This window comes from Micromesistius poutassou (assembly GCF_964030765.1).
Source record: "Micromesistius poutassou genome assembly, chromosome: 20".
In the NCBI taxonomy this organism is placed as follows: domain Eukaryota; kingdom Metazoa; phylum Chordata; class Actinopteri; order Gadiformes; family Gadidae; genus Micromesistius; species Micromesistius poutassou.
The window spans coordinates 3,797,519-3,825,473 of NC_140290.1; the positions used below are offsets into that span (position 1 = coordinate 3,797,519).

The following is a 27,955-nucleotide window of genomic DNA, read 5'->3' on the forward strand; positions in this document are numbered from 1 at the left end:
CAACATATATTACGATCTAGAAGCCACATGCCCTCATGTCTTCATGCGTGCGTGCGTGTGTTTGTGTGTGTGTGTGGGTGTGTGAGGTTCTAATCACAGTGAACTCTGGGAGGAGGTAGATGTTGGCGCATCTTTTCTGGCCAAAAGCAGGCGTCATGTTTCCATGACGACGTTGCACAAACCTGAGGTTGGCCTGAGTTTGAGATAAGGAGCTGTTCAGGGACCTAGATTGACAGACAGCCTCTACAGAATAAAGCAGGGCAGGTGAAGCCCCACCCCCCAAGCAGGCAGGGGTGGGACATACAGGGCCTTCTGCTAGCGTCCAGCGTGCCAATCAGAGCGGGCGAAACGGGACATGCTAGGTTAGGCCTGGGTGATATGGCTGAAAGACATAACATGATATAACTTGATCATATTGATCGATATCGTTAACTATTGATAATTTGAATGACCCAAAAAGACTATGAATTACCATGCTGGATTTAAACACTTCTCATTAACACTAAATATGACCTTCCACTGCTTCATTGATAAATACTCCAATGTCAATACAACAATGAAAAACACTTCACAATATTGTAAATAAGTATGGAACCGTGTTTGTGTAACAAACCCAGCAGCTAGATTCAATGGTCCAGTCTCTTATCGATATATATTGAACATGTTTTATATTGATATTGATCAAAAGTCCATCACGATACGATAATTTATTGTTTTTTTGCCCAGGCCTTTGCTAGGTGCCGTCTGACTCGGTCCTGGTGCTGTAATGGGGGGGGGGGGGGGGCGGTCTCCCGGGGCTCAGACGATGCTCCGGAGCTCCGGGTCGCTGAGCTGGTTCACCTCCATGATCTTCTCCAGCCGCTGGGCGTAGGCGGCGCGGTCCTGCAGGAAGTGGGGGATACGCACGTTGTCCGTCCGGCCCGAGGCCCTCAGCCGCTCCACGTCCTCGAAGGACACCTGGGGAGGCAGAGACACCGCAGAGGATGGGCCTGGGGGGGGTCGATCACATTAGACTGCTGATGAGTCATGAGTCCTCATGGTTGTCATTCTGCAACTCTCCTTTATGAGTCGTCCATCTATGGAGCGTTGAGTCAATGGCTCAGAGTTTGTTTCTCGTTTGACTAACTTCTCCACTGGCTTTACGTTATTACTCACACATACTGCAGGAGGCGCAACACGCTGGTGACAGCTACACCATCCGGCCCGCTTCATGAAAGCATTTGAAATGGTCCTCTCTAATGAAAGGAGGGTGCTTCCACAATGCTGTACTCATCATAAGCCTGTACTCTAGTATTATGGTATCAATACGCTATGAAACAACCAGGGTGAACTCTGTTCAGAAACCTTACGGAGCTGGAGAATGTCCACTCTGTGGCTCCATAAGCCTCATTGCAGCCTCCCTGCATCACATCATGTTTATGAGTTAACCAATGGATCAATGTTTCATGATTAACAGTGATTCTATTCTCTCATCCATCTTTGTAGCGTGTATAGAAATGCTGCAGTTTTAAACTGTTTGAAGCACTGATGGAGATGGACTCCTTTTCTCTCTGAGATTGAACGAGATGAGCTCACCTTGCCGAGAGCCATCAGCATGGGGAAGTCGATCTGCTCCCGGTATCTGAGGATGTTCAAGATGCCCTCTAGGTAGACCTGGTCTTTGCTGAAGCAGCCTGCGACACAATACAGAAATAATATATGAGATTCACCCCTAAAAACATCATTCTACAAGAGCTGAGCAGCATCATGGGATTTCTTCTACATCATTTGTTTAACAAAAAAGAAAGTAGCTCCGAGCCCACTTAGCTCAGTGCACACAATGAAAACAAAAAAAATAAGCAGAACATAACAAGCAATAAAGCGTGACAAGCAGTAACAGGCAGGCAGGCAGGCAGGCAGACAGACAGACAGACAGACAGACAGGGACTGTGGTTTTATATTTGATGGGGAAGGGGTTATCTGAGGTATCTCCTAGAAGACAGAGTGCAGGAGACAGTGGGACTCTGCAGCTCAGGACCAAAGATAGTGTGTTGGTTACTTTGGTCCAGAGAGAGTGAACAGGCTGGCAGAGCCAGGTCGTGTGGAAATAGGTGTCAGTGCTCCAGGAAGTGCACTGTGTCTGTGTCTGATAGTCCCATTTTAAACATTGTACTCTGAGTGATGTGAGTTCTGTGGATGGTTTTATATTGTATGAGTTGTAAATTTGTGTTGGTGGTCATAGTGAAGATGTTTGTGCATATGTGTATCCAGAAATCTGGGTCTGGAGGTAATGTTAGTTCACTCTCTTTTGGGGTGGTTGGCTATGTCCAATATCTGTTCACTGGTTTTGGAAGGTTGTAAGCTTGTTAGTTAGTTTTAATTTGCATTTGATCAAAGATTTAAGCTCTTGGTAGTGGAGAAATTGGTCTCTCCCGATCCCGAATTTCTGGATAATTGAGGTGAATGACAAATTCATGATTTTCAAATATGTGATGGAGGTGGGTGATGCCCTTTTGCTGCCATTTGGGGAAGTGGATTGGTTCATTGTGAAGCTGGAAGTCAGGGTTGTGCCAGATGGGGGTGTGCCTACATGGTGCTAGGGATGATTTGGTGATTTTGTTGGCTTTCCACCAGGCTGGCAGAGTTAGATATTGTAATGTTATGATAGAAGTCCAATTTTCTGATTGACTGTGGTAGAAAGGGGAGGTCTGTGATTGAGTTGGGGGAGCATAATTTTTGTTCGAGATCAAGCCATGTGTCTGAATGTATCTGTTGTTGAGTCCATTTATATAAGTACTGTAATTGTTTTGTGAGGAAATAGTGCATGAAATTTGGTGCTTCAAGTGTTTTGTGTTTTGGAGTGTTTGGAGTGTATCCTTGTTTTTTTTCTTTCCAGTAAAAGTGAGTGGTGAGAGAGTCTAGTTTTTTGAACCAGTTGTCTGTCGGGGTGGTGGGGTCTGTTGGGGTAATTAATCTGGGGTTTTCATTTTGACTGTAGCGATTCGGCCTATGAGTGCGAGTGGGAGCTTGTTCCATTGTTTATAATCATCTTGTATTTTCTTAAGGAGTGGGGCATAGTTGAGGTTGAATAGCTCTGACAGCCTGGGGGAGATTGAGATACCTAAGTATTTGATGTTACCCGTGTTGAGGGGGAGGGAAGGGTCATGGGCTGCAGAGTCTCCACCGTCTCCTGATAGCAGAAGTATGCTTGATTTGTTCCAGTTAAGTGTGTACTGAGAGACTTTCGAGAAATTGTTGATGACGTTGAAGGTTTCGCTGAGTGATTGGGATGGGGTTTGTAAGTATAATAATAAATCATCTGCATATAGACTAATTTTGTGTTGAGAGTTGTTGTTGTCTTCTATAATGTTCTAATGGATGGAAAAACATCAAAATGACGCATCAAAAAAGTAAAAAAATAAGGTGCCCTTTTTACTATTATTTATTCTTCTCCTTGTGTAAATAGATATAATGCTCCAGTCTTTCCAGTCTATAGAGAACTAATGAACATCATCATGCTTATGGCTTCATACCTCAATCAGGCAATCATTTTCAATACCGCCTATAATGCTCCAGAACCCTTTCTCTGTCGAGTGACTGAGTGAGTGACTGAGTGAGTGACTGAGAGTGCGAGAGTGAGGGTCCACCTGGCTGTGCGGTGTCGGTCTGGCCCCTCTTGGCGCGGACGCAGTAGTCCCAGCGCGTGTGGGGGTCCCTGAGGAAGCGTGCCAGGCCGCTGAACAGCTGGGTGAAGGAGGTGCGGGCGGCGCGCTGCACCGTGACGTACAGCAGCGCGGCCCGCCACAGCGTGGGGTCCCGGCGCAGCAGCACGCTGTGCAGGCTGGCCAGCCCCTCTTCCGTGGGGTTGGGGGGCCGCAGGCCGTGCCTCCGCCGGCCCGCGCAGCCGCTCCACGGCTGCTGGCTGTTGTTCAGGCTGCGCAGGTAGTGGGTGCCTGGGGAGGGGCAGGGGGGTGGAGAACACAGGTCTGTGGTGGGTGGGGATCACAGGACGTAGTAGTCCAGAGGTAGTCGTTAACTCATACTGAGTCATTAGCGCTGCTGGCGGCTTTCATACCATCCTGCAATTTAGCTCATCTCCACAAGGCCCGTTCACAGAGCCCATGTTTACAATCCCGTTCTAGGATGGGAGGAGGTCCTCACTTGAGCCTGTCCTCTGTCCTCATACAGGGTGACGGAGCTGGATATATCTCCTGGTTGGAGGTTAATGTATCTCCTGGCTGTTACACAGTCCCTCCCTAACCACGAGGGTATAGGCAGAGGGGCGTTCACAGATAATAACACTGTTATGACCAAAGTGATCAAAGTAAAGTTGACCCATACCCTCTTCATGACCTCAGAGCAATGTGCCATTTTAAACACTTCATTAAAACAAATCTGTGGAAATATGCTTACATTCCCTACACACCAACAGACCTGGCAACCACTACAAACACAATGTACTCGGACTGAACCTTTCCAACACACGCGTGCGCGCGCTCACACACACACACACACACACACACACACACACACACACACACACACACACACACACACACACACACACACACACACACACACACACACACACACACTACCAATCTCGTGGCGCAGCATGCCCTCCAGCCAGTGCTCGCGGGCGGTGGAGAGGTTGATGGTCAGGGTCGGCCGGCCGCTCACCACCGTCATGGAGGCTCTGGAGAGGAGGTCCTCCGTCACGTGGACCACGATCTGGACCAATCAGAACCAGGGTCATCACACACAGTCAGCCTCATCCAGCCAGATGATCACACGAGTTCAGGAGTCTGAAGGCTCTTGTGACTGAACCTATTACATGATTACATCCCTGTAAGAGCATTTTTACACATTTTATTTTATAATACCCAGTATTAACATCCCATTGTGCATATAGTTTATTTTCATACTTCAGCCTTTAGGACTCTGTAAACATACGTATACCTACATAGCTACCTTTGCACTATCTAGCTGGATAATCATTGGATTTAGTTGTATTGCACGGTGCAATACAACAAAGTTTAACAATGAAGTAGAAACAAATCAAATTAATCTCCTTGACATTTCCCGATATCCCCCTCACCTTCCCATAGAACACGACCAGAACTACAGAGGAACAGAAGACTCCTATATACTGGAGGTCGTCATATATTACATATATTGAAACCAAAAGACCGCTCACTGAGATGAAATCATAGAAGACAAAAATAGCCCAGAAGAAAGGCAATCCGAGTCAGAAAAGGTGAGGCATCTGCTGTTAATGTAATACAGTGTGACACACATACTCCGCTGTGTGTGTGTGTGTGTGTGTGTGTGTGTGTGTGTGTGTGTGTGTGTGTGTGTGTGTGTGTGTGTGTGTGTGTGTGTGTGTGTGTGTGTGTGTGTGGTACACTTGGCACAGAGAGCCAGTGTGCTGTTCAGTGAAACGTTACCAACAGTGATGTAATGGTTTAGATGATATAAGGGTTACATAAGAGAACAGTTCTATGCTTAGGGACCACTAGCCATTTTTCTTTTGGCTCAACTCCAGGTCCTGTGTCATGGAGTACATTATATGGTCCTGGTCCTGGTCCTGGTCCTGTGTTGGGGAGGCTGTAGGCTACTGTAGCACTCCGGTGACGGCTGAGGTCAGTTTAGGGCAGAAATCCCAGGGAAATTAACACATTGGCATAGCTATTTTTCTAAATTAAAGGTTCTCCATATTCTCAATACTCAAAACATTCCCCATGTTGTGCCAATTAAAGGTGCTGTCAGTAAGCCTTAAGACCATCTTTAAGTTGAGTGTACAACCACAGCGTCCTCCTGAAGGCCTCACCTGGCCCACGCAGCTTCAAGAACCTCAACCCTCCTGAAGGCCTCACCTGGCCCACGCAGCTTCAAGAACCTCAACCCTCCTGAAGGCCTCACCTGGCCCACGCAGCTTCAAGGACCTCAACCCTCCTGAAGGCCTCACCTGGCCCACACAGCTTCAAGAACCTCAACCCTCCTGAAGGCCTCACCTGGCCCACGCAGCTTCAAGAACCTCAACCCTCCTGAAGGCCTCACCTGGCCCACGCAGCTTCAAGGACCTCAACCCTCCTGAAGGCCTCACCTGGCCCACGCAGCTTCAAGGACCTCAACCCTCCTGAAGGCCTCACCTGGCCCACGCAGCTTCAAGGACCTCAACCCTCCTGAAGGCCTCACCTGGCCCACGCAGCTTCAAGGACCTCAACCACAGTGTCCTCCTAAAGGCCTCACCTGGCCCACACAGCTTTAAGAACCTCAACCCTCCTGAAGGCCTCACCTGGCCCACACAGCTTTAAGGACCTCAACCCTCCTGAAGGCCTCACCTGGCCCACGCAGCTTCAAGGACCTCAACCCTCCTGAAGGCCTCACCTGGCCCACGCAGCTTCAAGGACCTCAACCCTCCTGAAGGCCTCACCTGGCCCACACAGCTTCAAGGACCTCAACCCTCCTGAAGGCCTCACCTGGCCCACGCAGCCCTCCTTCTCCAGGTACTTCCTCACGTTGGCCCCGATGCGGCCCCGGCTCAGCAGGCTCCCCCCGGTGGCCTGCTCAAAGTTCTCATAGCTGCCGTACTTGTTCAGAGCCAGCTCCAGGATGCGGACCGCCTGGGGAGGAAGAGAACAGCAGGGCCTCGGGTTAAGAGAGGGCTAAACTAAGGGGAACAGCAGGGCCTCGGGTTAAGAGAGGGCTAAACTAAGGGGAACAGCAGGGCCTCAGGTTAAGAGAGGGCTAAACTAAGGGGAACAGCAGGGCCTCAGGTTAAGAGAGGGCTAAACTAAGGGCAACAGCAGGGCCTCGGGTTAAGAGAGGGCTAAACTAAGGGGAACAGCAGGGCCTCAGGTTAAGAGAGGGCTAAACTAAGGGGAACAGCAGGGCCTCAGGTTAAGAGAGGGCTAAACTAAGGGGAACAGCAGGGCCTCGGGTTAAGAGAGGGCTAAACTAAGGGCAACAGCAGGGCCTCGGGTTAAGAGAGGGCTAAACTAAGGGGAACAGCAGGGCCTCAGGTTAAGGGAGGGCTAAACTAAGGGGAACAGCAGGGCCTCAGGTTAAGGGAAGGCTAAACTAAGGGGAACAGCAGGGCCTCAGGTTAAGGGAGGGCTAAACTAAGGGGAACAGCAGGTCTTGAAGTTAAGGGAAGGCTAAACTAAGGTGAACAGCAGGTCCTCAAGTTTGAGGAGGCTTAAACTAAGAAAAACAGCACAGGTCCTCAAGTTAAAGGAGGCCTATACTAAAGGGAACAGCAGGGGTCCGCAAGTTAGGGGAGGCTTAAACTAAGGGGAACTGCAGGGGTCCTCAAGTTAAAGAGGCCTCAACTAAGGGGAACAGACACTTTTCATCGTAGGACAAACACGGGTGTGGGTCTTTAGCAGTTATTTACCAGTGCAAGAGCAGCACACTAAACTAGTGAAGATAAGTCAAAGTTTACCAAGTCATTTGGTAAATATTTTCTCTTTTGTAACTGTACCTTGATCCTGGACAGATTGTTTGCTGCATCTTAAAAGTTAATTTTTTATAAAGTTGGTTTATAAAGGGAATGGTTATTGATCATTAACTGTAGGTAGTTAGCATTATTATTGAGTATTTCATTAGAGGAACCTTAATTTAAAGTGGAGGGTAGTTGGATCCACTGCTGTTCATTAGGAACCTTAATGTAACACGGAGGCTAGTTTGATCCACTGCTGTTCATTAGAGGAACCGTAATGTGAAGTAGTTTGATCCACTGCTGTTCATTAGAGAAACCGTCATTTAAAGTAGCTTGATCCACTGCTGTTCATTAGAGGAACCATCATTTAAAGTAGCTTGATCCACTGCTGTTCATTAGAGGAACCGTAATGTGAAGTCGAGGCAAGTTTGATCAACTGCTGTTCATTGTTGCGGATTGTTCCGTTGGGTCTCCGTAGCCCAGATCCAATAATAGAGGACTGGTAATTCAAGTCAACCTTATAATTAAGAAAAGGCAAGAGCAGCACCCAACAGCAGCTGTCCCGCTGCACATTATCCTACATCTCCGCCTCATCTCAATTACTGCTTTTTATCATGTCAACAATTATTGCCCCAAAAATATTCTAGCGTTATTTATACATTTTTAAAAGTGGGGAGGGGGTGGGGTAGGAATAAAGGTCTTCAAAATTGAAGAGTGTCAAACATGATCTGCCTCTGGCACTGAGAGGTGGTGTGGGATCGGTTTACTGGTTTACCTGTGTGTGTGTGTGTGTGTGTGTGGCTCACTCCACAGATCCTCTACACTTCCTCCCTGCACCATCTGGAGACTTGTGTTACCCCAAGTCGCTCTGGCAACACAACACCCAGACAGCATGTGTGTGGGGGGTATTAGTTCCACAGGACCTTAAGTAGGATGGGTCACTGGCTGCCATGTGGAAATGTATCACCAAGAGGACTTTATGAATAGGAAATAAATTATGCATGATGGCCATACAAATATGTCTAATTATTACTGTTGTGTATCATTATCAATATAAATAGTATAAATTAATTTGGTTCCTTTAAGCCTTGCATAAGATGATGTCACTGGGTTAGCCGTCAGTTACCTGTCTGAATGCTTTGTCTATTAATGGAGAAAATTCCAAAGGTTAATTTCGGCCTTCATCCCTCAGTTCCAGATCACTCTTTAGCCTGTAGATGGCGGCCAACTCCCCACTTTAGCCTACTGTGTAGACGCTCTTTAACTTCAGCATCATCCGAGACTACCACACTGAAGGGAAGGAACTGCACAAACACAGATTGACAGATTTACGTCCCTAAGCCCTCCGCAGTAACGAGGTCTGGCCTGGGGTGGGCACAGCTTCGCCACAGTGCAGGGCCTGACTTGGCACAGCCAGCTTAAAGCAGCCAGCTCAGCAGACAGCAGCAGACGTTTGTCCAGTTGATTTGTGACAAATGGACGCATCCTCTGGGCCTGCGGTAAACAATCTACATCTGTTTACTTGCTTCTAAAGCTTCCATAAAGCTGGATGTTGTTTCAGGAGGATGTGGAGAAGCTAAACGTGACAGGCAGGGTGTAAGTCAGGGCTGTGATCCGGTACCTGGGTCAGGAAGCGGTCCGAGGCGTGGCTGTGCCGGGCCAGCACCAGTGGAGACACCGGGTTGCTGTACTCAAACTGCGGGTTGTAGGTGAAGTCCGACTTGAAGAACTTGAGCTTCTCCTTCTCCACGTTGGACGGTTTGATGGCCGCCAGGATGCAGGGCTTCCTGCCGCTGTCCACCCTGAGTGCCGCGCCCGCCCGGGGCTGGGGGGGCGGCGTGCTGCCAGGCCGGGCAAGGGCCTGGGCCTTCTCCCTAGGGCGGGGCACAGGGCGTTGGGCCAGGCCCATGGAGCTGCCCCGCACGGCGATGGCACCGCGTGCAGGCTTTGTGGCGGGGGGGCCGCCGGGCCGCACGCAGCCCCCTGCTCCGCCGTCGGGCCTGCGGGTGGAGAGCGGCGCCGGTGCCCCCGGAGGACGCTTCTTCCTCTGCAGTGTGGAGGACGCCGACTTGACGGAGGTCCTTAGCCTCCGGCGGCGAGAAGGGGAGCGCTTGGGGGTCCCGCCTCCTCCACCCACCCGCTCCTCCACCCCCCGTAGCTCCGCCTCCTCCGCCTGCAGCAGGACGTTGTAGCTGCTGCTGCCGCTGGTGAGCAGCTCCTGGAGCACACTGCTGGGGGTGGAGGGGTGGGTGGAGGGGTGGAGCGCGCTGCTGGGGGTGGAGGGCTGGGTGGAGGGGTGGAGCGGGCTACTGGGGGTGGAGGGCTGGGTGGAGGGGTGGAGCGCGCTACTGGGGGCGGAGGGCTGGGTGGAGCGGTGGAGCACGCTGCTGGGGGTGGAGGGCTGGGTGGAGCGGTGGAGCACACTGCTGGGGGTGGAGGGCTGGGTGGAGGGGTGGAGCGCGCTGCTGGGGGTGGAGCAGTGGAGCACGCTGCTGGGGGTGGAGGGCTGGGTGGAGGGGTGGAGCGCGCTGCTGGGGGTGGAGCGGTGGAGCTTCTCCAGGTACACCTGGCTGGGGCTCAGCACCTCTGCCCGGGGCTTCAGGAAGCTCTGCTTGGACATATCTCTCTGGGGCCAGCGGAGCAGCTCTGGGGAAACAGGGAAACAGGGAAACACGGACAGCAAGTAAGGAGGCATGACTCGCCCTCTCCCTGGTCTGAGTCACCAGACGGCCGACACTGTATTAGACTAATCCTCTTAAGGAGGAGGAATCTAAAAGGGACCTCTTGTGCTGACCAAGTGAAAATAAATAATCACTAACATCGCTGCCACCGTGCCCTTTTTCATTCTCCAGTGTTTACTTCCATTCCTTTTCAGTGAGAGTAGAATCGGCACTGACACACCCCAGTGGTTATGTATATAGATATCTATATGTGCTATATGTATATGTATGTGTATGCCGTGAGCTAATGCAGGCTGACTTTCTCTTTAGCGCCAGAGCCGCTCCCACAGAGGTAATTACAGTCTCTGAGTCCATCGTGGGAGAGTTCTGCTGTGAGGAGCCCAGTTTGAAACTGAAGCCTTGAGCCGTGTCAAGACAAAGAGCAGCGCTGGGTCAGACAGGAGCACTGAAGCACTGATGCAGAGGGTCAGACAGGCTCACTGATGCAGAGGGTCAGACAGGCTCACTGATGCAGAGGGTCAGACAGGAGCACTGATGATCCTGTCCCCCCACCACAGACTACAGCACTGGATGCAAAAAAAACAGATAAACTGAATGAAACTGTCATCTTTAGATTTAGTTAACTATATCATTAAAATAATATCCCAAATTATATAATATTCTGCTTTGTCAGGCCTACTAGTTAATTGAGTAGTAGACGTTGTATGACTGATCCACCTGGCAGCTCCTTCTCTCTACATATAAAAGGGGCTTGGATCTACCTTTTGTTTTTCATATATCAAACCTAAATATTAATCAAATGAGATCCGTTGTGGTTTGTCTTTCTTTGGATCGTGTGATGCTTGTGCCTACAATGTGATTATAAAAGGTTAAGAACATTCATTGGCACGTTGTAAATATTTGGTAAATGCTGTCAAGTAATGTCTAAGTCTTTTCATCCCTGTACTATGTTGGTTCATCAACCTATGATGAGATATTATGGTCAGATATTAAATTGAATAGTTGCAACATGCTGCATCATGTGTGTATGTTCATGTGATGGCTCCACTTTCAAATTTGGGGTTTGAATTTTACATTTGAAAACAGTACATAGAAACGGAAAGACAACGATATCCTTCCAACTCTGAACATCAGCGTTTCTATGTGCAGACTAACAGCATGCTGGCCGCCCCAGAGAGAGACAGGGATCAGGGGTCCTCACCTGTCACTCGTATTGGTCCCAGCATCCCTTGTTTCCTCCCAGTGGAACCAGCAGAGCTGATGTTGGCGAGGAGGAACAAACTGAACGACCAACAAAGAACGCAGTTATTACTTTATCTAAAAGTCCCGTAAAGCTGACAGATAATATTTTATTCAGAAGTGCCGACTTCAAACGTGTTCCCCTTCTTTCCACCAGCGACCAAAGCATGCAGAACCGACTGGACGCCCCCAGCGCTCGCTCGTCCCCATGGCTCCGTCTCTCGCTACGTAATGCGCAAGGCTGCATGGGAGATGGAGTTCAATGCGACGTTAATGTGTGAACCATGCATGTTATATTAATCGCGAGAGCACGGAAGACGCTTACCAAATTAAGGTGTTTATGTTGTTGTTGCAAATGTAATACATATAGTAGAAGTCTTTCAATTAAATTAAGACTTTTTAAGCCTTATTTTGAGTAGCCCTATTTGAGTATCGCATATTTCGAAAAAAAAAATTACAAGCAAATTTGCCAAGCTTTACAGAAAATAAACACACACACACACACACACACACGCACACACGCACACACGCACACACGCACACACGCACACACGCACACACGCACACACGCACACACACACACACACACACACACACACACACACACACACACACACACACACACACACACACACACACACACACACACACACACACACACACACACACACACACACACACACACACACACACACACACAGCTTGAGACACGCCCATTTGGTGTGATTGGTTCGCGAGCGCTTCCTCAACCGTTGGAGCATGCGCAGTGGGTGCACCGCTGAAATTCAAATTTGAACCAAAGTGTCGTTTGAGAGCAGAGGAACCGAGGAGCGTCTAGTTCAACAGCGGTCCGTTCTTTGTGGACGAGCCCAACACATTAGTAAAGAGTGGATAGGTATTAGGTGTAACGTTCCTCCGAGATGGACCCCTTCACCGAGGTGAGCAACTGTGTTTGTATTATAATATAATATTATCATAGACTCAGAGGTCGCCTTGACGTCAGCTATCAATACCAGCTAATACCGTCGTTCCTTTATTCATCATGGTGAAGGGATGCTTAGCACTGGCTGCTCTTAAAATAACCAACAAGTCATTTGATTGGTTTATGTTATTTGTTTGGATTATGTGTTTGTTGGACTAGAAATCCTTCTCTTTTGAAAAAGTTTTCCCAACCGACGATCAGATAGAGATGTGTCACATGTCGTCTTCCTTTAACCCTTAATGATGACAGCCACTCGTCGACTATGTGGCAGTAAACTGAAACGAACACGAAACATATAAAGTACAATAAGTTAGCAAAGCAAAGAGTCATGAAGTGAACTAAGGTTATGGACTAAATGTCCATAACCTTAGTTAAGGACATGGACTAAATGTGGTTGCTGTTCCAGAGGTAATCTGAAACTTGATCCTTATAGCTAATCCGCACATCTCGATGTGAAGTTGGTTACATGTGGGTTCAAAAGCACACACCACAAACATCAGACCGCTAGATCATACTCTAACCACCTGCAGTTGAGGTAAACAACCTCCAGCACCATGACCTCCACTGGTTAACAACATGCCGACCACCCCATGGAATACCTTCCAGTGTGGTGACTTTTGTCCATGAGGTCCCATAAATGTCTGCATTATTTACATACGTGGAGAATGAATCTATTTACAGTTTGTATCTGAGAGGGCTTGGCACTCCTTGTCCCAGCCAATAGGATTTGAGAGTTCAAACCTCTTGGCTGGGCCTCCTGGCAGGAGTGGCTCATTCCTGTGGAATGACATTTACACTCACATCTGCAAGTTTTCCAAGTGGCGTGGAAAACGACCGTTGAATGAGAGGAATGTGTTTGGTCTTGCACAGTTACTGGGCTGTAAATCAGCTCCCACAATGTTTTCCCTGTGAGGCCAAGGGGCCGGGTTTTCAAAGAACGTCTACATGGCACTGCCTATGTAGGGTCATGTTGTCAAAGCTTATTTACATTTAGTAACATTAAGCTACTATATCACCTATTGAAATGCAAATCTTTTGCCCTGTTTTTGTCTCCACTAAGACTGCATCATGTTTGTATGGCAGTTGCTTACAGCCAAAAGTGTAGAACTAAGACCTTTTAGTGAAAGTCGTGTTTTTTTTCTTCCTGTTATGTAGTTCATTGAGACTTGCGGGTTCAGAAGTCAGCTGCAATCTGCTCTTTAGTCAGACATAGATGAAAAAAAAAAAAACTTTTATAAAATGGTCTACTTCTGCAAAAAACAACAACATGAAGATTAACAGAGTGATGGGAAGTTGCTGGTATACGATTTGCATAACAACAACCTTTCCTGTTTGTTTTACCAGAAATTGTTAGAGCGTACACGCGCCCGGCGCGAGAACCTGCAGAAGAAGATGGCGGAGCGGCCCACAGCCGCCAACAGACCCATGGCGAAGAGAAGCAGGGAGCCATTGGCTGACACCAATAGCCTGTTGACTGAGCCCATCATGGATAAAGGTAGGAAGAGGGGCATCATGCTTTTAGACAGATTGATATTTTGTATTGGATCTCTGTGATGGTTGTAAAATATAATGATGATATGGATACAGTTTTGCCATATGTTGAATCCTACCGGTAAATCATTATTTGATTATTAGTATTTTTAAAATTACTTAAGTAATTTAATTGAACACATTTAGTCAACATCGCCTCTGTTTTATATGATTTTTGTTTGAGAGACCATGATTTAAATGATACATCATGGACCAAAAGCATGGTGGTCCCAAGACCTGCAGGTCCTGACTCTGGTCTGACCTCCTCCCCCCCACCCTCCCATACAGCGCTGCACCCCTCCTCGAAACCCTCCCCCTCCAAGCGTCGCTGCTCCGAGGAGAACGGCCAGCCAGCCCCCACCGTTGGGGGAGAGGAGGAGGAGAACCAGGAGCCAGTGGTGGTGCCCCCGCCCGCTCCCCAGGACCCCCCCACAGACAGGAAACCCCCCACGGGCCCCGCCAGCATTCGCTCTGCCGCCTCCCTGGAGAGGAGGGCCGGACCCCCCTCCTCCAGCGCCGTGAGCCCCCCCGTCCAGCAGGCCTCCCAAGAGCCGGCGAGAAGCGGCCGGGCCCAACCCGAGGCCATGGTCATCACCTCGGCCCCGGGGGCGGAGCTCGCTCCCTCCAGGAGCGTGGAGAAGGCTGCTCCCTCCAGAGGCCAGGCAGAGCCTGCTCCCGCTAGGAACCAGGCGGAGCCCACCCCCTCTAGGGGCCAGGCAGAGTCTGCTCCCTCCAGGGGCCAGGCGACAGAGCCCGCTCCGTCCAGGGGCCAGGCAGAGCCCGCCCCCTCTAGGAGACAGGCAGCCAGCGAAGGGCCAGAGGAGGCTCCTGGTCTGACAGCCACCGGCATGAGGTCGCGCCTACAGAAGCTGGCGGTGCAGAGGAACTACTGGGATAACGGTACCTCATGTCTTCATTAGATATACAGAATACTAGAATGAAAGATGAAAGATTGCTGCAGTACACATTTATTTTGGCCAGGCCAGTTTGTACCTCATCCAGGATGCATTAATACAACATAAGGGATGAAGGGCAAAGCCAACGGCCTCATTAGGATTCCTAATGTAGTTTAGGCCATTCAGTATTAACTTGCACTCTCTGTTTCATCATTTGAATGCACTGTTAAGGAGGACCTTGGTATTGTCACAACAAAATGGGCTATATACAAATGATTATTATGAATTCATTGTTTTGTTTTATTTCTTGACTCCAGACACATCCGACGATGCCCCCCCATCTCCCGTCAAGAGACAGCCAGAAGTGGCCCCGCAGGTCGAGGCCCCTGTTCCTTCAGGGGCCCCGATGGGGAGGAGGGGCCGCCTGGCCAACCTGGCTGCCACCATCGGCTCCTGGGAGGATGACCTGAGCCACCCCACCATCCCCAAGGACCCCCCACCAGCCAAGCCCGCCTCCACCTTCATGTCCAGGAAGACCCCCCAGCAGAGCGCCGTCCCGTCCAGCAGTAGGCCCCTCCCCAGCAGCGGGCCCCTCCCCAGCTCTGCTCAGGTAGGCGGATTGATCCAATAGTGTATTGTTATCGGATAAAACCTAGGTATGCAACACAAAGGTCTTCTACCACAGGAGCAGCATCAACAAAACTAAAACCTTTCATTGAAACATTGTTGGAGAGTAAGTTGAATGGAGATTGAGTCTTGTGAATGCACGTGTGCAAGTATGCATTTTAACGTATATTTTAACTCTTGTTAATATTATTGGTTGTTATGATCAACTGGCTTTTCTCACTGCCCTTCGTCTCCGCAGTACGGGATGGACTCATCCATTGAATGGATAAGAACAGTTGGGTCCTTAGTGGAAATTACATTAAACTATAGTCAGTACGTCCTTCTTATCCATGAGACTGATGGTTAATCAGCGCTTGGTTGGCTTCTAGTAGGTCTACAACATACCGCCATCCACTGGCCAAGAGACCACATTGCACTCCAAACAAATTAATTTAAAGATGACTATATTTGACTCTTTCTCATTTGCTTCTCTTTGGCGGTCAGCATTATGCTTTGGCAGACCGTGAAATCGTTTTGTTGCCGCCAAAGCTTTTTGAATGTAGGAAAAACCCTGTAACTTGCTGTACCTGTGACCCCATGCAGAGGGTCCCATCACCAGTCCGGTCCACCAGAGGGGTCTCAGCCAGCCCTCAGAAGTCTGACGTCCCCAAGCAGACCCCTGGTGTGTCTCAGGCCTCACCGGCCCCCAGCCCCCAGAAGGCTCTGAACAAGACCCCCATGTCCCCCAGTCCCCTCAAGACCCAGGGCCTGTCCAGGCGTCTGGACTCCCACACGCCGAACGCCAGCCCCAGTAAGTTGGACCTCCCCGCCAAGCCTGCCAGAACGGACCCTTCCATCCCCTCCAGAGAGAGGGTCTGTGTGGCTGCTCAGGACTCCTCTACCCCCCAGACCCAGAAGGCCTCCTCCGGGACCCCGGGTAAGATCAAAACTGCAATAACAACTGTATCTGTATCCCATGAAGAAACAGTCCATAACAATGCATTATACTGACGTCTGAGGGGATTTCAGCTATAGTGATCCCCAGCTGTCGACTTTTCCTTTGTATTGATGGAATGGTCTACTTATTGCGAAACCTTCTGCTTGTTGTTGACCTGTCAGGGGTGAAGTCCTTCCTGGAGCGCTTTGGAGAAAAGTGCCAGGAGCGCGCTCATCAGGGCACCCCCACCGGGACGGGGGGTAACCAGGCCAAGAACCTCAGCGTGACCCCCAACACACGGCTGGTCCAGGATAAGCTCCGCGCAGCGCAGGCTGCCAGCACCACCACCTCGGACCTGACCCAGAGACAGAAGCTGGTGAACACCTTGTCTTAATGCACTATATTTATCACACTATATAGTCCTATCACAAACACCGGCTCATGGATTGATTTTTTTTAATCTGCATTTAGAAAATATTTTATTTGTACACTACCGTTCAAAAGTTCTTAGAAATGTCCTTATTTTTTAAAGAAAAGCAAGTTTTTTTCAATGAAGAGAACATTAAATTAATCGGAAACATAGTCTAGACATTGTTAATGTGGGAAATTACTATTCTAGCTGGAAACGGCTGATTTTTAATGGAATATCTACACGGGTGTACAGAGGCCCATTTCCAGCAACCATCACTCCTGTGTTCTTATGGTACATTGTTTAGCTAATCGTGTTCAAAGGCTAATTGATGATCAGAAAACCCTTGTGCAATTATGTTAGCAAAGCTGAAAACGGTTGAGTTTTTATGGAAAACATAAGATTTGTCTGGGTGACCCCAAACTTTAGAATGGTAGTGTATGTATGCCATGTATGATATTTCAGCCGACTGCTGAAGATCCTTTCTGACCATTTTTGTTTACGACAGGAACGGGAAACGGAGCTTGCTCAAATCCGCAGTCGCTTCCAGAAGGCGGGCAACATGTGGAAGAACAAGGAGGAGGCGGCCGACGGCCAGAGGAACACGGAGGCCAAGGTGAGGGAGGAGCCAGTGCTGCTCCACTGGACATGCTGTAGGAATCATCAGGATCTTCATGGCCTTGTGTGTTTGCTTTACAGACGCCAGCACAGCAGCCCTCCGAGTGCGTGAGCGCCAAGTCTCAGGGAGGAGATGAGTCAGTGGTTGCTCCTGAGACCAGCACCCTCTCCAGCCTGAACAGTGCAGGTATGACCTGATGATGATGATGAGAAAAATTGTGTGTGTCCCACTTTCTTTAACCTATCGTGTGCAATATGTCAGCGTTCTTCATGAGCCACTATGTGCTCATAGTAATGTACACAAGGTGTACTTAAATACAAAGCGATAGTCTACTTGCGTACATTGTTTGGCACATCGCCATCAGCTTGCATTGTCTTATAGAGTACTTTTTTGTTTTTAATCCTTTACTTACTATCTTGAGTAGTATTGTAACCGGGTCTGTCTACTGCAGGTCTCGGGCTTTCCCCACCCGTCTCCACCTCCAGCCCGATGAGGAGGGAGGAGCGGCCCGCCCCGCTGGCTGTCCCCCACCCCCGGGCGGAGGAGGAGAAGAGCGAGGAGGAGGTGGAGATGAACGTGGACTCTGCGTCCATCAACTCTGCAGTGATCAACGAGCTGTTTGAGGGGGTTCTGGAGCAGAGTGATGACACGCCCAGCAGCACCGGGGAGGAAGAGGAGGAGGAAGATCCTCTGAATATCTCCTCCATGTCGCTCCTCACGCCGCTGGCAGAGACGGTGGCGTCTGTGATCCGCAGTCCTGAGAGGAGGGAGCTGATGGTACGCTGGAGGGGTCTATGCAAAGAAGGGTCCCTTACATTTGTTTATGAAGCATCATAACCAAGGCCTTGGCACCAAAGCCACATGGCGGTCCAGGTGTGAGACCCACAGACATGCTTGTGTTCCGCTCGGTTTAATGATGCGAGTCGTGGTCAGACGGGAGTGAGGTGATCATTCACGTGGTTTGGTTACCGGCAGTATTGGGGTGCGTGTGGGGAAACGTTTGATTAACTCGGAACATGTTCATTTACAGGGCCTCTACAGTCTCAAGTCTTTATATGCAACATTATACAACACCCTGTGCAAAGTGCAAGTAAAACACCTCTAATTCAATGGAAGAATGCTATACAAGGAAATCCCTCCTTCCATGCATAGTGAGCCAAGCTGGGCAGATGTATGATATACAATGGCAGCATCAAGGAGAAATGCAAAGCTTGAGTACGACCCAACATGGCTCCATTGGTCATCTTCTTCTTCTGCACCACAGACGTCCACACCGGCTGGCTCCTTCCTGGAGAAGTGTGACCCCTCCAGCAACAGTAGCAGCCCCACGCCCAGCAAGTTCCAGAGAGCCCGCGTGTCCCAGGGCCCCTCCACGGATGAGGAGGGCCACAAGCTTCTCTACAGGTGGGGGGGCATCTGCTTAGAAACTTAGATCTCCAGCAAACAGGATTTTGAATCTGAGGCTTAGTAACGTGTCTAAACGAGAAGGTTAAGCTGCTGTTGTGTATGTAGCGGATTGACATTTGAAATGTACTTCCTTGCACCTTTAATATCGAAGCTCTCGTTGGAAATTAATATGGTCTGTTTCTCTTGTCATTGAATCATGGGTTAGGAGGACTATATTTCTTGACCCCTCCCAAACTTCTTAATGAGGAAATCCAAAAAAACGGGTCGGGTTGGAGGCGGGGGGGGGGGGGGGGGCTAATTGGTTTTGGGGAATGTAAAGGTCAATTGAGGAAGCGTAATGCATACATCAAGTAGCAAAATCACATAGTTTAATTACATCCGATCTAAGGTAACGACAAAAGGAACTGCTCCCCCCAGCATGATTAGCTGAAGCCGTTGGATGATGCCGGTCTCCCTCCTCTCTCCCCAGTGTGGACGCGTACCGCTCCATCCGGGTGAAGGAGACGGAGCGGCCCCATGTCAAGCAGGTAATCGTCAGGAACGAGGACGTGTCCCTCCGGACCGCGGCTGCCGGGCCCAGGGGTGCCAGCCAGGAGGCGGGCATCAAGCAGAGGCTGAAGGTGAGGGGTCTGGTGGTCTCAGGTTACACTTTAGGGTCACACCTCAGCTCTGATGGCAGACAAACACAGATCCGGTTTCTCGTGTTTGTTTCGACCAGTCATGAGGCGTTGATACTTATGCAGGTTATTGGCTTACGGCAAATACAAACTCAGACACGAGTGCCTCATGTCTGAAGAAGTCTCTAGTCCACACTGAAGTAATAATGCTGCTCCTCGTCTTCCCCGCCCCCTGTAGGCCCTGACCAGCGACATGAACATGCAGCAGACAGTGATCCACCAGGCCAGCCAGGCGCTCAACTGCTGCACCGACGAGGAGCACGGCAAGGGCTCCCCGGTGGAGGCCGAGGCTCAGCGGCTGCTGCTGGTGGCCAGTGAGTCTCCCCCCAGGGCCAGTGCTCCATTGGTTCAACCACCAGAGCCAGCACTCCATTGGTTCACATTTGTACTCGACGTTTCTCTTGGTGTGTCTGTAAACATGTCCTCCCCTCCTGTTCCTGTAACCCAGCTGAGAAGAGGTTGGCGCTGAAGGCTGAGCTGGAGCGTCTGAAGGGGGAGGGCCCGTCGGGCCAGAAGAGGGGGGCTGCCGGGCCCTCCAGGGCCCCCCTGAACATGGGGGTCCCTGCCTCCAAGGGCTCCATCACCCTGCAGGAACTCCGGCTGCCCCTCAAGGCTGACTTTGTTTGCGCTGCCGCTAACAAGCCAGGTGCATTTATTTGGCTTCTCGTTATTTGAAGACAGAATCATCAACATTTAAAGTTTGAATGTGTATTTAGTACACACAGTGGCAGCTTTCATTACTTGAAGAACAACCAGTTCAAGCTGCAGCTCCTGAGGTTAAACCGCCCGCTAACTCTCTGTCTCTGTCTCTCAGAGTCTTCCAGCCACTTCTTCTTCATCATGATCAGGGCAGGGGCGGAGAACATGGTTGCCACGCCCTTGGCCAGCACCCGCAGTGGGCTCAGCGGTGACGCACTCTCCTTCAAAACAAAGTTCACCATGTGAGTTCAGTACCATCACCCTGGTCCTCTATTACAGTATTATAAAGCCTATTTTAGTATTTGTTGCCATATTACTTCCACTTTGCAGTATGTATTCAGCTGCCTAACCTGTCTCCCTTCTTTTGTAGGTCTGATGTTTCCAATGACTTTGAGGTGGATATCCAGGTCTACTGTCTGGTGAGTGGCTCATTCATTATTCATTGGTTTTGAACATCTTTATATGTATCTTTTGGTATAACGGTGGTTTGATGTTTAGGTGATGAAGCGGGAGGCAGCCAATGACAAGAAGAAGAAGACCAGCAAGTCTAAGGTGAAGAGTGTGTGTGTGTGTGTGTGTGTGTGTGTGTAACTGAGGTGTGTGTGTGTGTGTGTAACTGAGGTGTGTGTGTGTGTGTGTAACTGGGGTGTGTGTGTGTGTGTGTGTTCAGGTAATCTGGAGACTTCTTGACGCCCAAGATTTGTGTATGTCGGTATGGATCAGTTTCAGTACCACCTTTCTCACCTGGTGGGGGTGCACCATGGGTGGGGGTGGATACACACTAGTGAATGGTGATACTGGTGGTGAACTGCCGATAATCCCAGTGCGCTGAAAGACGTCAGATGGGGTTCAGGATGATGGAGTAGAATTGCATGGCATTGAAATCTGTGTTTTGGTTCTTCATCTTTTGTAGGCTATGACACCAAAGAGATTCCTTGCCATTACAGTAAGCCTTTTTTCAATTACGGTTTGACAAATATTAGAACAAATATCAAAAATGTAACGTCATGTCAACATTATGATATTGAATTTGTAGTACTTTTAATGGTATCTGCTTTTACATTCATTAACAAATTCTTCATTTTTCTTTGCAGAAGAGCAACCAAGCTCCAGGTGAGTCCTCAAGACAATCTAAAGAAGAAAGGTGTTCACATGGTTAAAGACTTCAGTGACCTCTAGGGGAACAGACCTGGAAGAAATGGATTAGAAGAGTATTATCCCATGAAAATAAGACCTTAGAATGAGCCCTTTATATCTACATGGGTAGCCCCCTCTGCCACGGATCCCACCATTTTTATATGGTAGACCAGAACAGAAAGAGGACTATAGGGAAAGTGTTTTGGGTTTAAAGTTGTAGGAAGGAGGGTGGCTTGTTATCCCCATTGCTACCACCCATATGAAAAGTCCTCTTTATTCTGGTATAAAATGATGACCCACAAATCGTGTCAACGATTGGTAACTGCAATCATCAGTATTCAGACCTCCAGCTTGGATATATTTTTCTCTGCGGCAGAATCTAAGGTGCACGAATAGGAACACTAGATGCAGTTATGCTATTTACTCACCAGGTGGCTCTAAAACAACACGTCTACAAGAAAACCTATTCTTACTCTGTTACACCATCTATAGAGGATTTGGTTTTGCACACTGTCAAGGAACCTCCCAACTTGACACTTGGCTGGTCAATGTTGTTGTAGACCGCGTGGAGGCTCTGCCTTTACGAGCCGGGGGGGGGGGGGGTAATTCAGTAGTAGTACTAACCCTCAACCTAGTCTGGTTTCAGTGCAGCGGTGACGTTCACCTGTGCAGAGCAAACAGTGGTAGGAGAAGACTTGGAGGCCTGTGTGGTCCATCAGGTCTAGCTGGGTCTTGTTGGCCTGTGTGGTTCATCAGGTCTGGCTGGGTCTTGTTGGCCTGTGTGGTTCATCAGGTCTGGCTGGGTCTTGTTGGCCTGTGTGGTTCATCAGGTCTAGCTGGATCTTGGAGGCCTGTGTGGTCACCCCTAATTATTGTAAATTATACGTCCTGGCACTTAATGTACAAACTTGTTGTATGTCGTACTTGCATTATAGTAGTTGGTTGTGTAGCATCTTATCTTAGCTATCTTTGTTATATATGGGGAATGGGTTAACCTAGTGATTGTTAGTGCTTTGCACTTGGTTCTATGGACATCCTTACTGTAGCAACAGCAATATATTGTTTCACCTTCTTCTGACAAATGTACTTATTGTAAGTTGCTTTGGATAAAATTGTCTGCTAAATGTAATAAGTCTGGCTTGGTCTTGAGGGGCCTGTGTGGTCTGGCTTGGTCTTAAGGGGCCTGTGTGGTCTGGCTGGGTCTTGAGGGGCCTGTGGTCTGGCTGGGTCTTGAGGGGCCTGTGTGGTCTGGCTGGGTCTTGAGGGGCCTGTGTGGTCTGGCTGGGTCTTAAGGGGCCTGTGTCCTGATGTCTAATCCTCCCGTCTCTCTGCAGTGGTGGCCAGCCCCGGGGGGCCCAACGCGGTCCACACCAGCAGCTTCGTCCTGGTGGGCTCCCACAAGCTGACCCTCTCGTCCGTCGGGAAGAACAAGTTTCCCCTGGAGAAGGTACCAACCCGACAAATAATGTTTCCCTTGTGGTTCCCCTAACGAGACTGTTTAGGCATCTTTCTTTGGTCCCTTTATCCTTAACCCTAACAAACAAAGACTGTAAGGATTGAATCATTGGATTGAATCACCTCATTGGAAAAAGGTTTGGCTATGGGCTTGTTTGAATTTAAAAAGATGTTTCATGTAGAAGCATGGGACATTTCAAGACATTGGTCTTGTATATCAAAGAAGTAATATTATTTTGCTGTGACTAGGTGCTAAACGAAGTGCAAGCTGGAGACTATTTGTCGAGAGGAGTCACAGAGTTCTGCAGGCCTTTTTTAATCTCATTCTTCTCTGTCAGTCTCTCTGACAGTCCTGGGCTGCAGTTGCACCTGGAGCCCCCATTCGCTAAGGTGCTGCTGTTGATTCTCTATCTGCTTCTTCTGGTTACTGGTTCCTATCGTTACAGGTTCCTTCTGTGGTCACAGGCTCACCACTGTCTTTGGTTGTCCCTGACGATGTGTGATCCCTTAGGCGCTCACTCACTCTCAAACCGTCTCTCCCTTTTTATAGATCATATATGAAGGAAGGGAAAGGGAACTTCTCAGTGACATGTTTCATAAAAAGGTTACTTCTTGTCTCACAGACAGATTTGTTTTCTTTGTGTTATTTATGTTCACATTTGTGTGGGGGAAGGTGTGGAGCAATCAACATAACCACCGGATGAACTGAATCAGTCGTGACACTAACATTCAAACAAACCCAATCAGCCTGCCAATCTGTCTGTTGCTGTGAAAACCAAGTCTTTGTTTCTACCCTTATTTGGCCTTCTGAAAACATACTCAATATAAACAGACTTGCAATGCTGTCCATCAGGATTACCCATTTTCTTAAGTCTTTCTGCACATGGTGTTTGCATGTCTTGAAACTTTGTAATGTATCTGGGCCAGTATAACCTGTAGTCAAAGTGGATCAACATGTATGCATTCTCCCAAAGGATTTGGAGCATTTTTTAACGTCAAATTCAGCACTTGGGGCATTGCGGTTGCACTGTAGACGGTTTTAAGAGAGTAGAGCTCTTTGTAGCCCGACTGTAACTCCCTGCTGCAGGCCCCCAGGGGTCAGGTGGAGCAGTTGCCATGGGGCTCCTCACTAACCTGTGGCCGTGCTCTCTAGGTGCCGTTCCTGTGCCCTCTGGAGGGTCACATCTACCTGAAGATGCAGTGCCAGGTGGGCTCCAGCAAGGTGGAGGAGAGGGGCTTCCTGGTGAGTGCAAGATCGTCTGAAAATCACATATTCAGTTTGATTTGAAGATAAAAGGGAAGTGCTTTTAACAGATCAAATCAAAATGCAGGGACTGCAACAGCTCTGGTGCAACAGTGAAATGAACAGCAGGGAATGCTCTGTGAGGAAAATTGTAAATGTTTCCATCAGAATGCTTTAATGATATGATGTGATATGAAAAACATTGGGTTAGACAGGCCGGGCTGACTAAGATGACAGTGTGCTTAATAATTTTAACCCGAAGTGTTGAATTATTAAATGTGCGTTGGCATTCCCTCTGATTTGAAGTGGTAGTGGAGTCATCCTGAGTGTTGTGTGTTTTCTCTCCCCTCCAGACCATGTTTGAGGACGTGAGTGGTTTTGGCTCGTGGCACCGCAGGTGGTGCGTCCTCTCAGGGTACTGCATCTCCTACTGGACCTACCCAGACGACGAGAGACGCAAGGTAGGCTGGTCCTCCTCTTCCACACCTCGCCCTGGCTGCACCACGTCTCACACGCCCAGCTGTTGTGGGCTGGGAGTTTGGAGCTCTACCTAGTTTAAAGTTAAAAAATGCTCACATCCTGTTTCCCTCTGATCAATCAGTACGTTTACATGCACAGCTTAATTCGATTAAAGCCATAGCTCGACTATGCTCCTCAATTGGACAACTGCAATTGTCCGTGTATACATGGTGGTGAGTAAATCGATTCATTGGGCGAAGCATGTCATTCCCCGGTACGATAGGTGGCTCTGTGCCCATTTCAACTAGTGGTAATAGAGCCACCGGTTGACCTCTTTACGTCACCAGCAACAACAAACTCAGGCGGCATTCAAGAAAGATGTTTTGACAGTAGACAGCTGTCAGTTCACTTCGGGTCCATATAATTTCTCTGACGCTCCAAATCATAGCGTAGTGTGTAGTGAATGCATGTTGATGCTACATGATGATACACTCCTTATAGGGGGTAACTACATTGGCACAACACCGGCTTTCTGCACCAGCTTTTTAAATAAATCGTCGACCCAAAGTGAGTTGACAGCTGTCTACTGAAAACATTTTTCTCCCACTGGAGCAGCCCCTCCGCCGCTTGTCCGTATACGGCATTCCCCGCCACGGCGCAATGAATGAATAAAGATTGTATAAAAATATATATATATTGACAGAAGTGCCCGAAGTTACTACTTTACAACCTTGTTGATGATTGTTCTTTTAATTCAGCCTTGGGTGAAATCGAAGCGTAGTGTCTGTGTGCTTCCACCTTTACTGAATGCATGCGTGCTCCCGCGGCCGGGACACAATTCTTATAGGGGGTAACATTCACCGGCTTCCTCCATCTTCTGCGCCACCTTTTTAAATAAATCGCCGTTTCTCATTATCCCTTATCCTACTTCCGGCTCACGGCCCAGGTAAAAGATCTCGAGCATGCGCAGAACGAAATTCAACGCATAATCCAATTCTACTCCGTACATGCACACTTAGCTCGACTATGAATCACATTATCTAGGGGTCTTAATTTGACTATGAGTAACCCAATTCGATTCGAGTATAGCTCGACTAAGGTGTATACATACATATAGTAATCCAATCATAGTTGGACTAAGCCAATAAGTCGACTTTCTTGAGTGTCATGTAAACGCACTGAATGAGCGCCCTGGGAAAGTGTTATTCTAGGACCCAGTATTTGATTTAATAGACACTGATAGGGGGTGAAGAGACAGTCTGGCCCAGCTCCTTTACGGGGATCTGTCTCTGGAAGAGTCTCTTAGCACCTCTATCCAGGATGGAGCGAGTCGTTGTGGTCAGGGGGAGGGGGCCTCTGAAGCGGGCAGCTGTGGAATGGCCACGCCCCCTGCTGTGGTGGGTGGGTGTTGGAGCAGATGGGCTGGTGCTGGTAGCAGGTGTGACAGGGGATGGGGCAGAACAGTCCCGTTATTGGCCAGGTGCAGGTTGTTGGTTGGTCGTTGGTGGAGTGGGAGCTCTAGGTTTCATCAGTCATTGAGGAACTACAACACCACATCCCTGAAGGCCTCTGTCCACCTCCCTGGACGCCTCTGCCTTCTGCAGCCTAAACGCCCTGAGTTTGGCTGCAGGGCTTTACATTGTGGTGTCTGGTGCATGGTGGTGCACAGCTCTCCTGGCAGAAGCTTCCACATGACGGTAAAGCCTCTGTCTGGTACATGCTGTATGCCTGATGCCATCGCTGTGGTTACACTTCTAGTCTCTAAACGGGTCAATTATAAATGTAGACTAATTGTTTTATTTTCCCGTTCTAAGAACCCGATAGGCCGCATCAACCTGGCCAACTGCACCAGCCCGCGGGTGGAGCCCGCCAACCGCGAGTTCTGCGCCCGACCAAACACCCTGGAGCTCATCACAGTCCGGCCCCAGAGAGAAGACGACCACGAGACCCTGGTCAGCCACTGCAGCAACACCATGTGTGTCACCAAGTACGTAGACCCGCCCCCACGCAGCCGGTTCGAGCTTTCTCTTCTTCATCGTCAGGAACGAGCCTTGTGTATTGCGAAATAACACTGTTTTTATGATCCTGCATGTCAAGATCTTTGTGTACCATTGTGATTGACAGATGTCAACATTGTAGGGCGGGATTAGCTCAGGGGGTAGAGCGGGTTGGCTGGTGACCGAAAGGTTGCTGGTTCGATCCCCGGCTCCTCCTAGCTGAGTGTCGAGGTGTCCCTGAGCAAGGCACCTAACCCTAACTGTTCCCGACGAGCTGGCTGTCGCCTTGCATGGCTGACGCCGCCGTCGGTGTGTGAATGGGTGAATGTCAGGCAATATTGTAAAGCGCTTTGGGTGGCCACTGGTTACAAAAAATGCGCTATATAAATGCAGTCCATATACTATTTACCATTGTAACCAATATTGGTTACAATGGTCCTATCAGGTCTGCCTGATAGGGGCTGGGGTTCAACTAGCAGGTCCTGAGTCTTGGTGGTCTTTACTTGTGGTACTTGATGTAATCCGCCCTCCCATTGGTCCGCTTAGGAACTGGCTGAGTGCAGACACCAAGGATGAGCGGCTCCTGTGGATGCAGAAGCTGAACCAGATCCTGGTGGACCTGCGCATGTGGCAGCCAGACTCGTGCCTGACGCCTCCCTGAGGAGGCCCCCCCAGTAAGGGCCCTCCCAGTGGGGGCCCTTCCCTGTGACCGTCCTGCCAGGGCCGCTTTGCTTACCGAGTGCAATACTGTGGGTGGATGTAGGAGAGAGATGGAGTATCTGCTGTTAAGGATGAGAAGCACCAATAAAGCCATACTGCTAACATTTCGATACAATATTTTAGCGGCTCTGGTTAAGCCTATATTTTAATTGTTTTTAAGCTTAAATGTGTTTAAGCAGCCAGCGTTTGACTATTTAGGTGCCAATGCCTATCAAGAACACACTATACACTTTTATGAGCATGGCTTTCATATTGTAATCACGACATTTGAGACGATACATACTGCAATGGTGTCGAAGCACAAAATAGATGTAGGTATATATGGAGCAAGCTGAACTTTACTACTGCATGACGGCACTGGCTGAGGCCCTAAATGCACAACGTGTTATTTCTATTATATGTCGTGGCTTGCTGTAAGGTAATGCCTTTGGGGTTTTTTGTATCCTGTCTAGTTAAACACCATTTGTGTGACAAACATTACACAAGTCTTCTTTGTCATGTTTTGTTTTTTTGATTGTATACATGGTTTTTGTTTACGTGAGTGATCTGGTGAAATGGGGTAAATGTTTATCAATGTATTCTGTAGTATTCTTCTGAACATCTATCTTTATCCGGTCGGTTGGACACGTCTCATGTGCCCAGTGATACGGTAAACATGTTGTTGCCTATTGAGCATGACGTGTATGCAGGTATATTGCTGTATTACAATCGGTGGACATCTATAAGTGTTTACGTGTACCGTCTACTTTAAAGCACTCCAGTTTTCCTCAACACAGTGTATCGGGTATTTGTGGAACAATGACTTTAATAAATGCCTGCTGTGACCGAACATGTCTTAG

At 48.9% G+C, this 27,955-nt stretch overlaps 2 protein-coding genes across 2 annotated transcripts; one reads left to right on the forward strand and one right to left on the reverse strand.

Moving 5' to 3' along the window:
- Positions 1-796: 796 nt before the first annotated feature.
- matcap2 (microtubule associated tyrosine carboxypeptidase 2) lies at positions 797-9,556 on the reverse strand. The gene is made up of 6 exons (XM_084484358.1): positions 9,045-9,556; positions 6,462-6,605; positions 4,578-4,710; positions 3,627-3,932; positions 1,576-1,673; positions 797-957 (listed from the first exon to the last, which is right to left on the reverse strand). The coding sequence occupies exons 1-6, from the start codon at positions 9,330-9,332 to the stop codon at positions 799-801; spliced, it is 1,128 nt and encodes a 375-aa protein (XP_084340484.1). The 5' UTR covers positions 9,333-9,556; the 3' UTR covers positions 797-798.
- A 2,593-nt stretch (positions 9,557-12,149) lies between these two features.
- anln (anillin, actin binding protein) lies at positions 12,150-27,941 on the forward strand. Its single transcript, XM_084484951.1, has 23 exons — positions 12,150-12,281; positions 13,670-13,820; positions 14,144-14,755; positions 15,069-15,361; positions 15,961-16,294; positions 16,477-16,670; positions 17,212-17,319; positions 17,403-17,508; positions 17,774-18,099; positions 18,587-18,726; positions 19,199-19,349; positions 19,585-19,720; positions 19,855-20,052; positions 20,221-20,347; positions 20,476-20,524; positions 20,604-20,657; positions 21,019-21,051; positions 21,200-21,218; positions 22,577-22,689; positions 23,851-23,940; positions 24,294-24,401; positions 26,214-26,386; positions 26,943-27,941. Exons 1-23 carry the CDS (start codon positions 12,264-12,266, stop codon positions 27,055-27,057), a joined length of 3,648 nt encoding a protein of 1,215 aa, XP_084341077.1. The 5' UTR covers positions 12,150-12,263; the 3' UTR covers positions 27,058-27,941.
- The last annotated feature ends 14 nt before the right edge of the window (positions 27,942-27,955 follow it).

Bases quoted from the DNA above. Each gene is read 5' to 3' on its own strand.
- matcap2 (XM_084484358.1), bottom strand. From the start codon at position 9,332: ATGGGCCTGGCCCAACGCCCTGTGCCCCGCCCTAGGGAGAAGGCCCAG. The intron at 6,606-9,044 runs GTACCGGATCAC...CTTCCTCCCCAG, and splicing joins CGGACCGCTTCCTGACCCAG to GCGGTCCGCATCCTGGAGCT. The intron at 4,711-6,461 runs GTGAGGCCTTCA...TGATTGGTCCAG, and splicing joins AGGAGGGCTGCGTGGGCCAG to ATCGTGGTCCACGTGACGGA.
- anln (XM_084484951.1), top strand. The intron at 16,295-16,476 runs GTAAGATCAAAA...TTGACCTGTCAG, and splicing joins GGCCTCCTCCGGGACCCCGG to GGGTGAAGTCCTTCCTGGAG. The intron at 20,348-20,475 runs GTGAGTTCAGTA...CTTCTTTTGTAG, and splicing joins TTCAAAACAAAGTTCACCAT to GTCTGATGTTTCCAATGACT.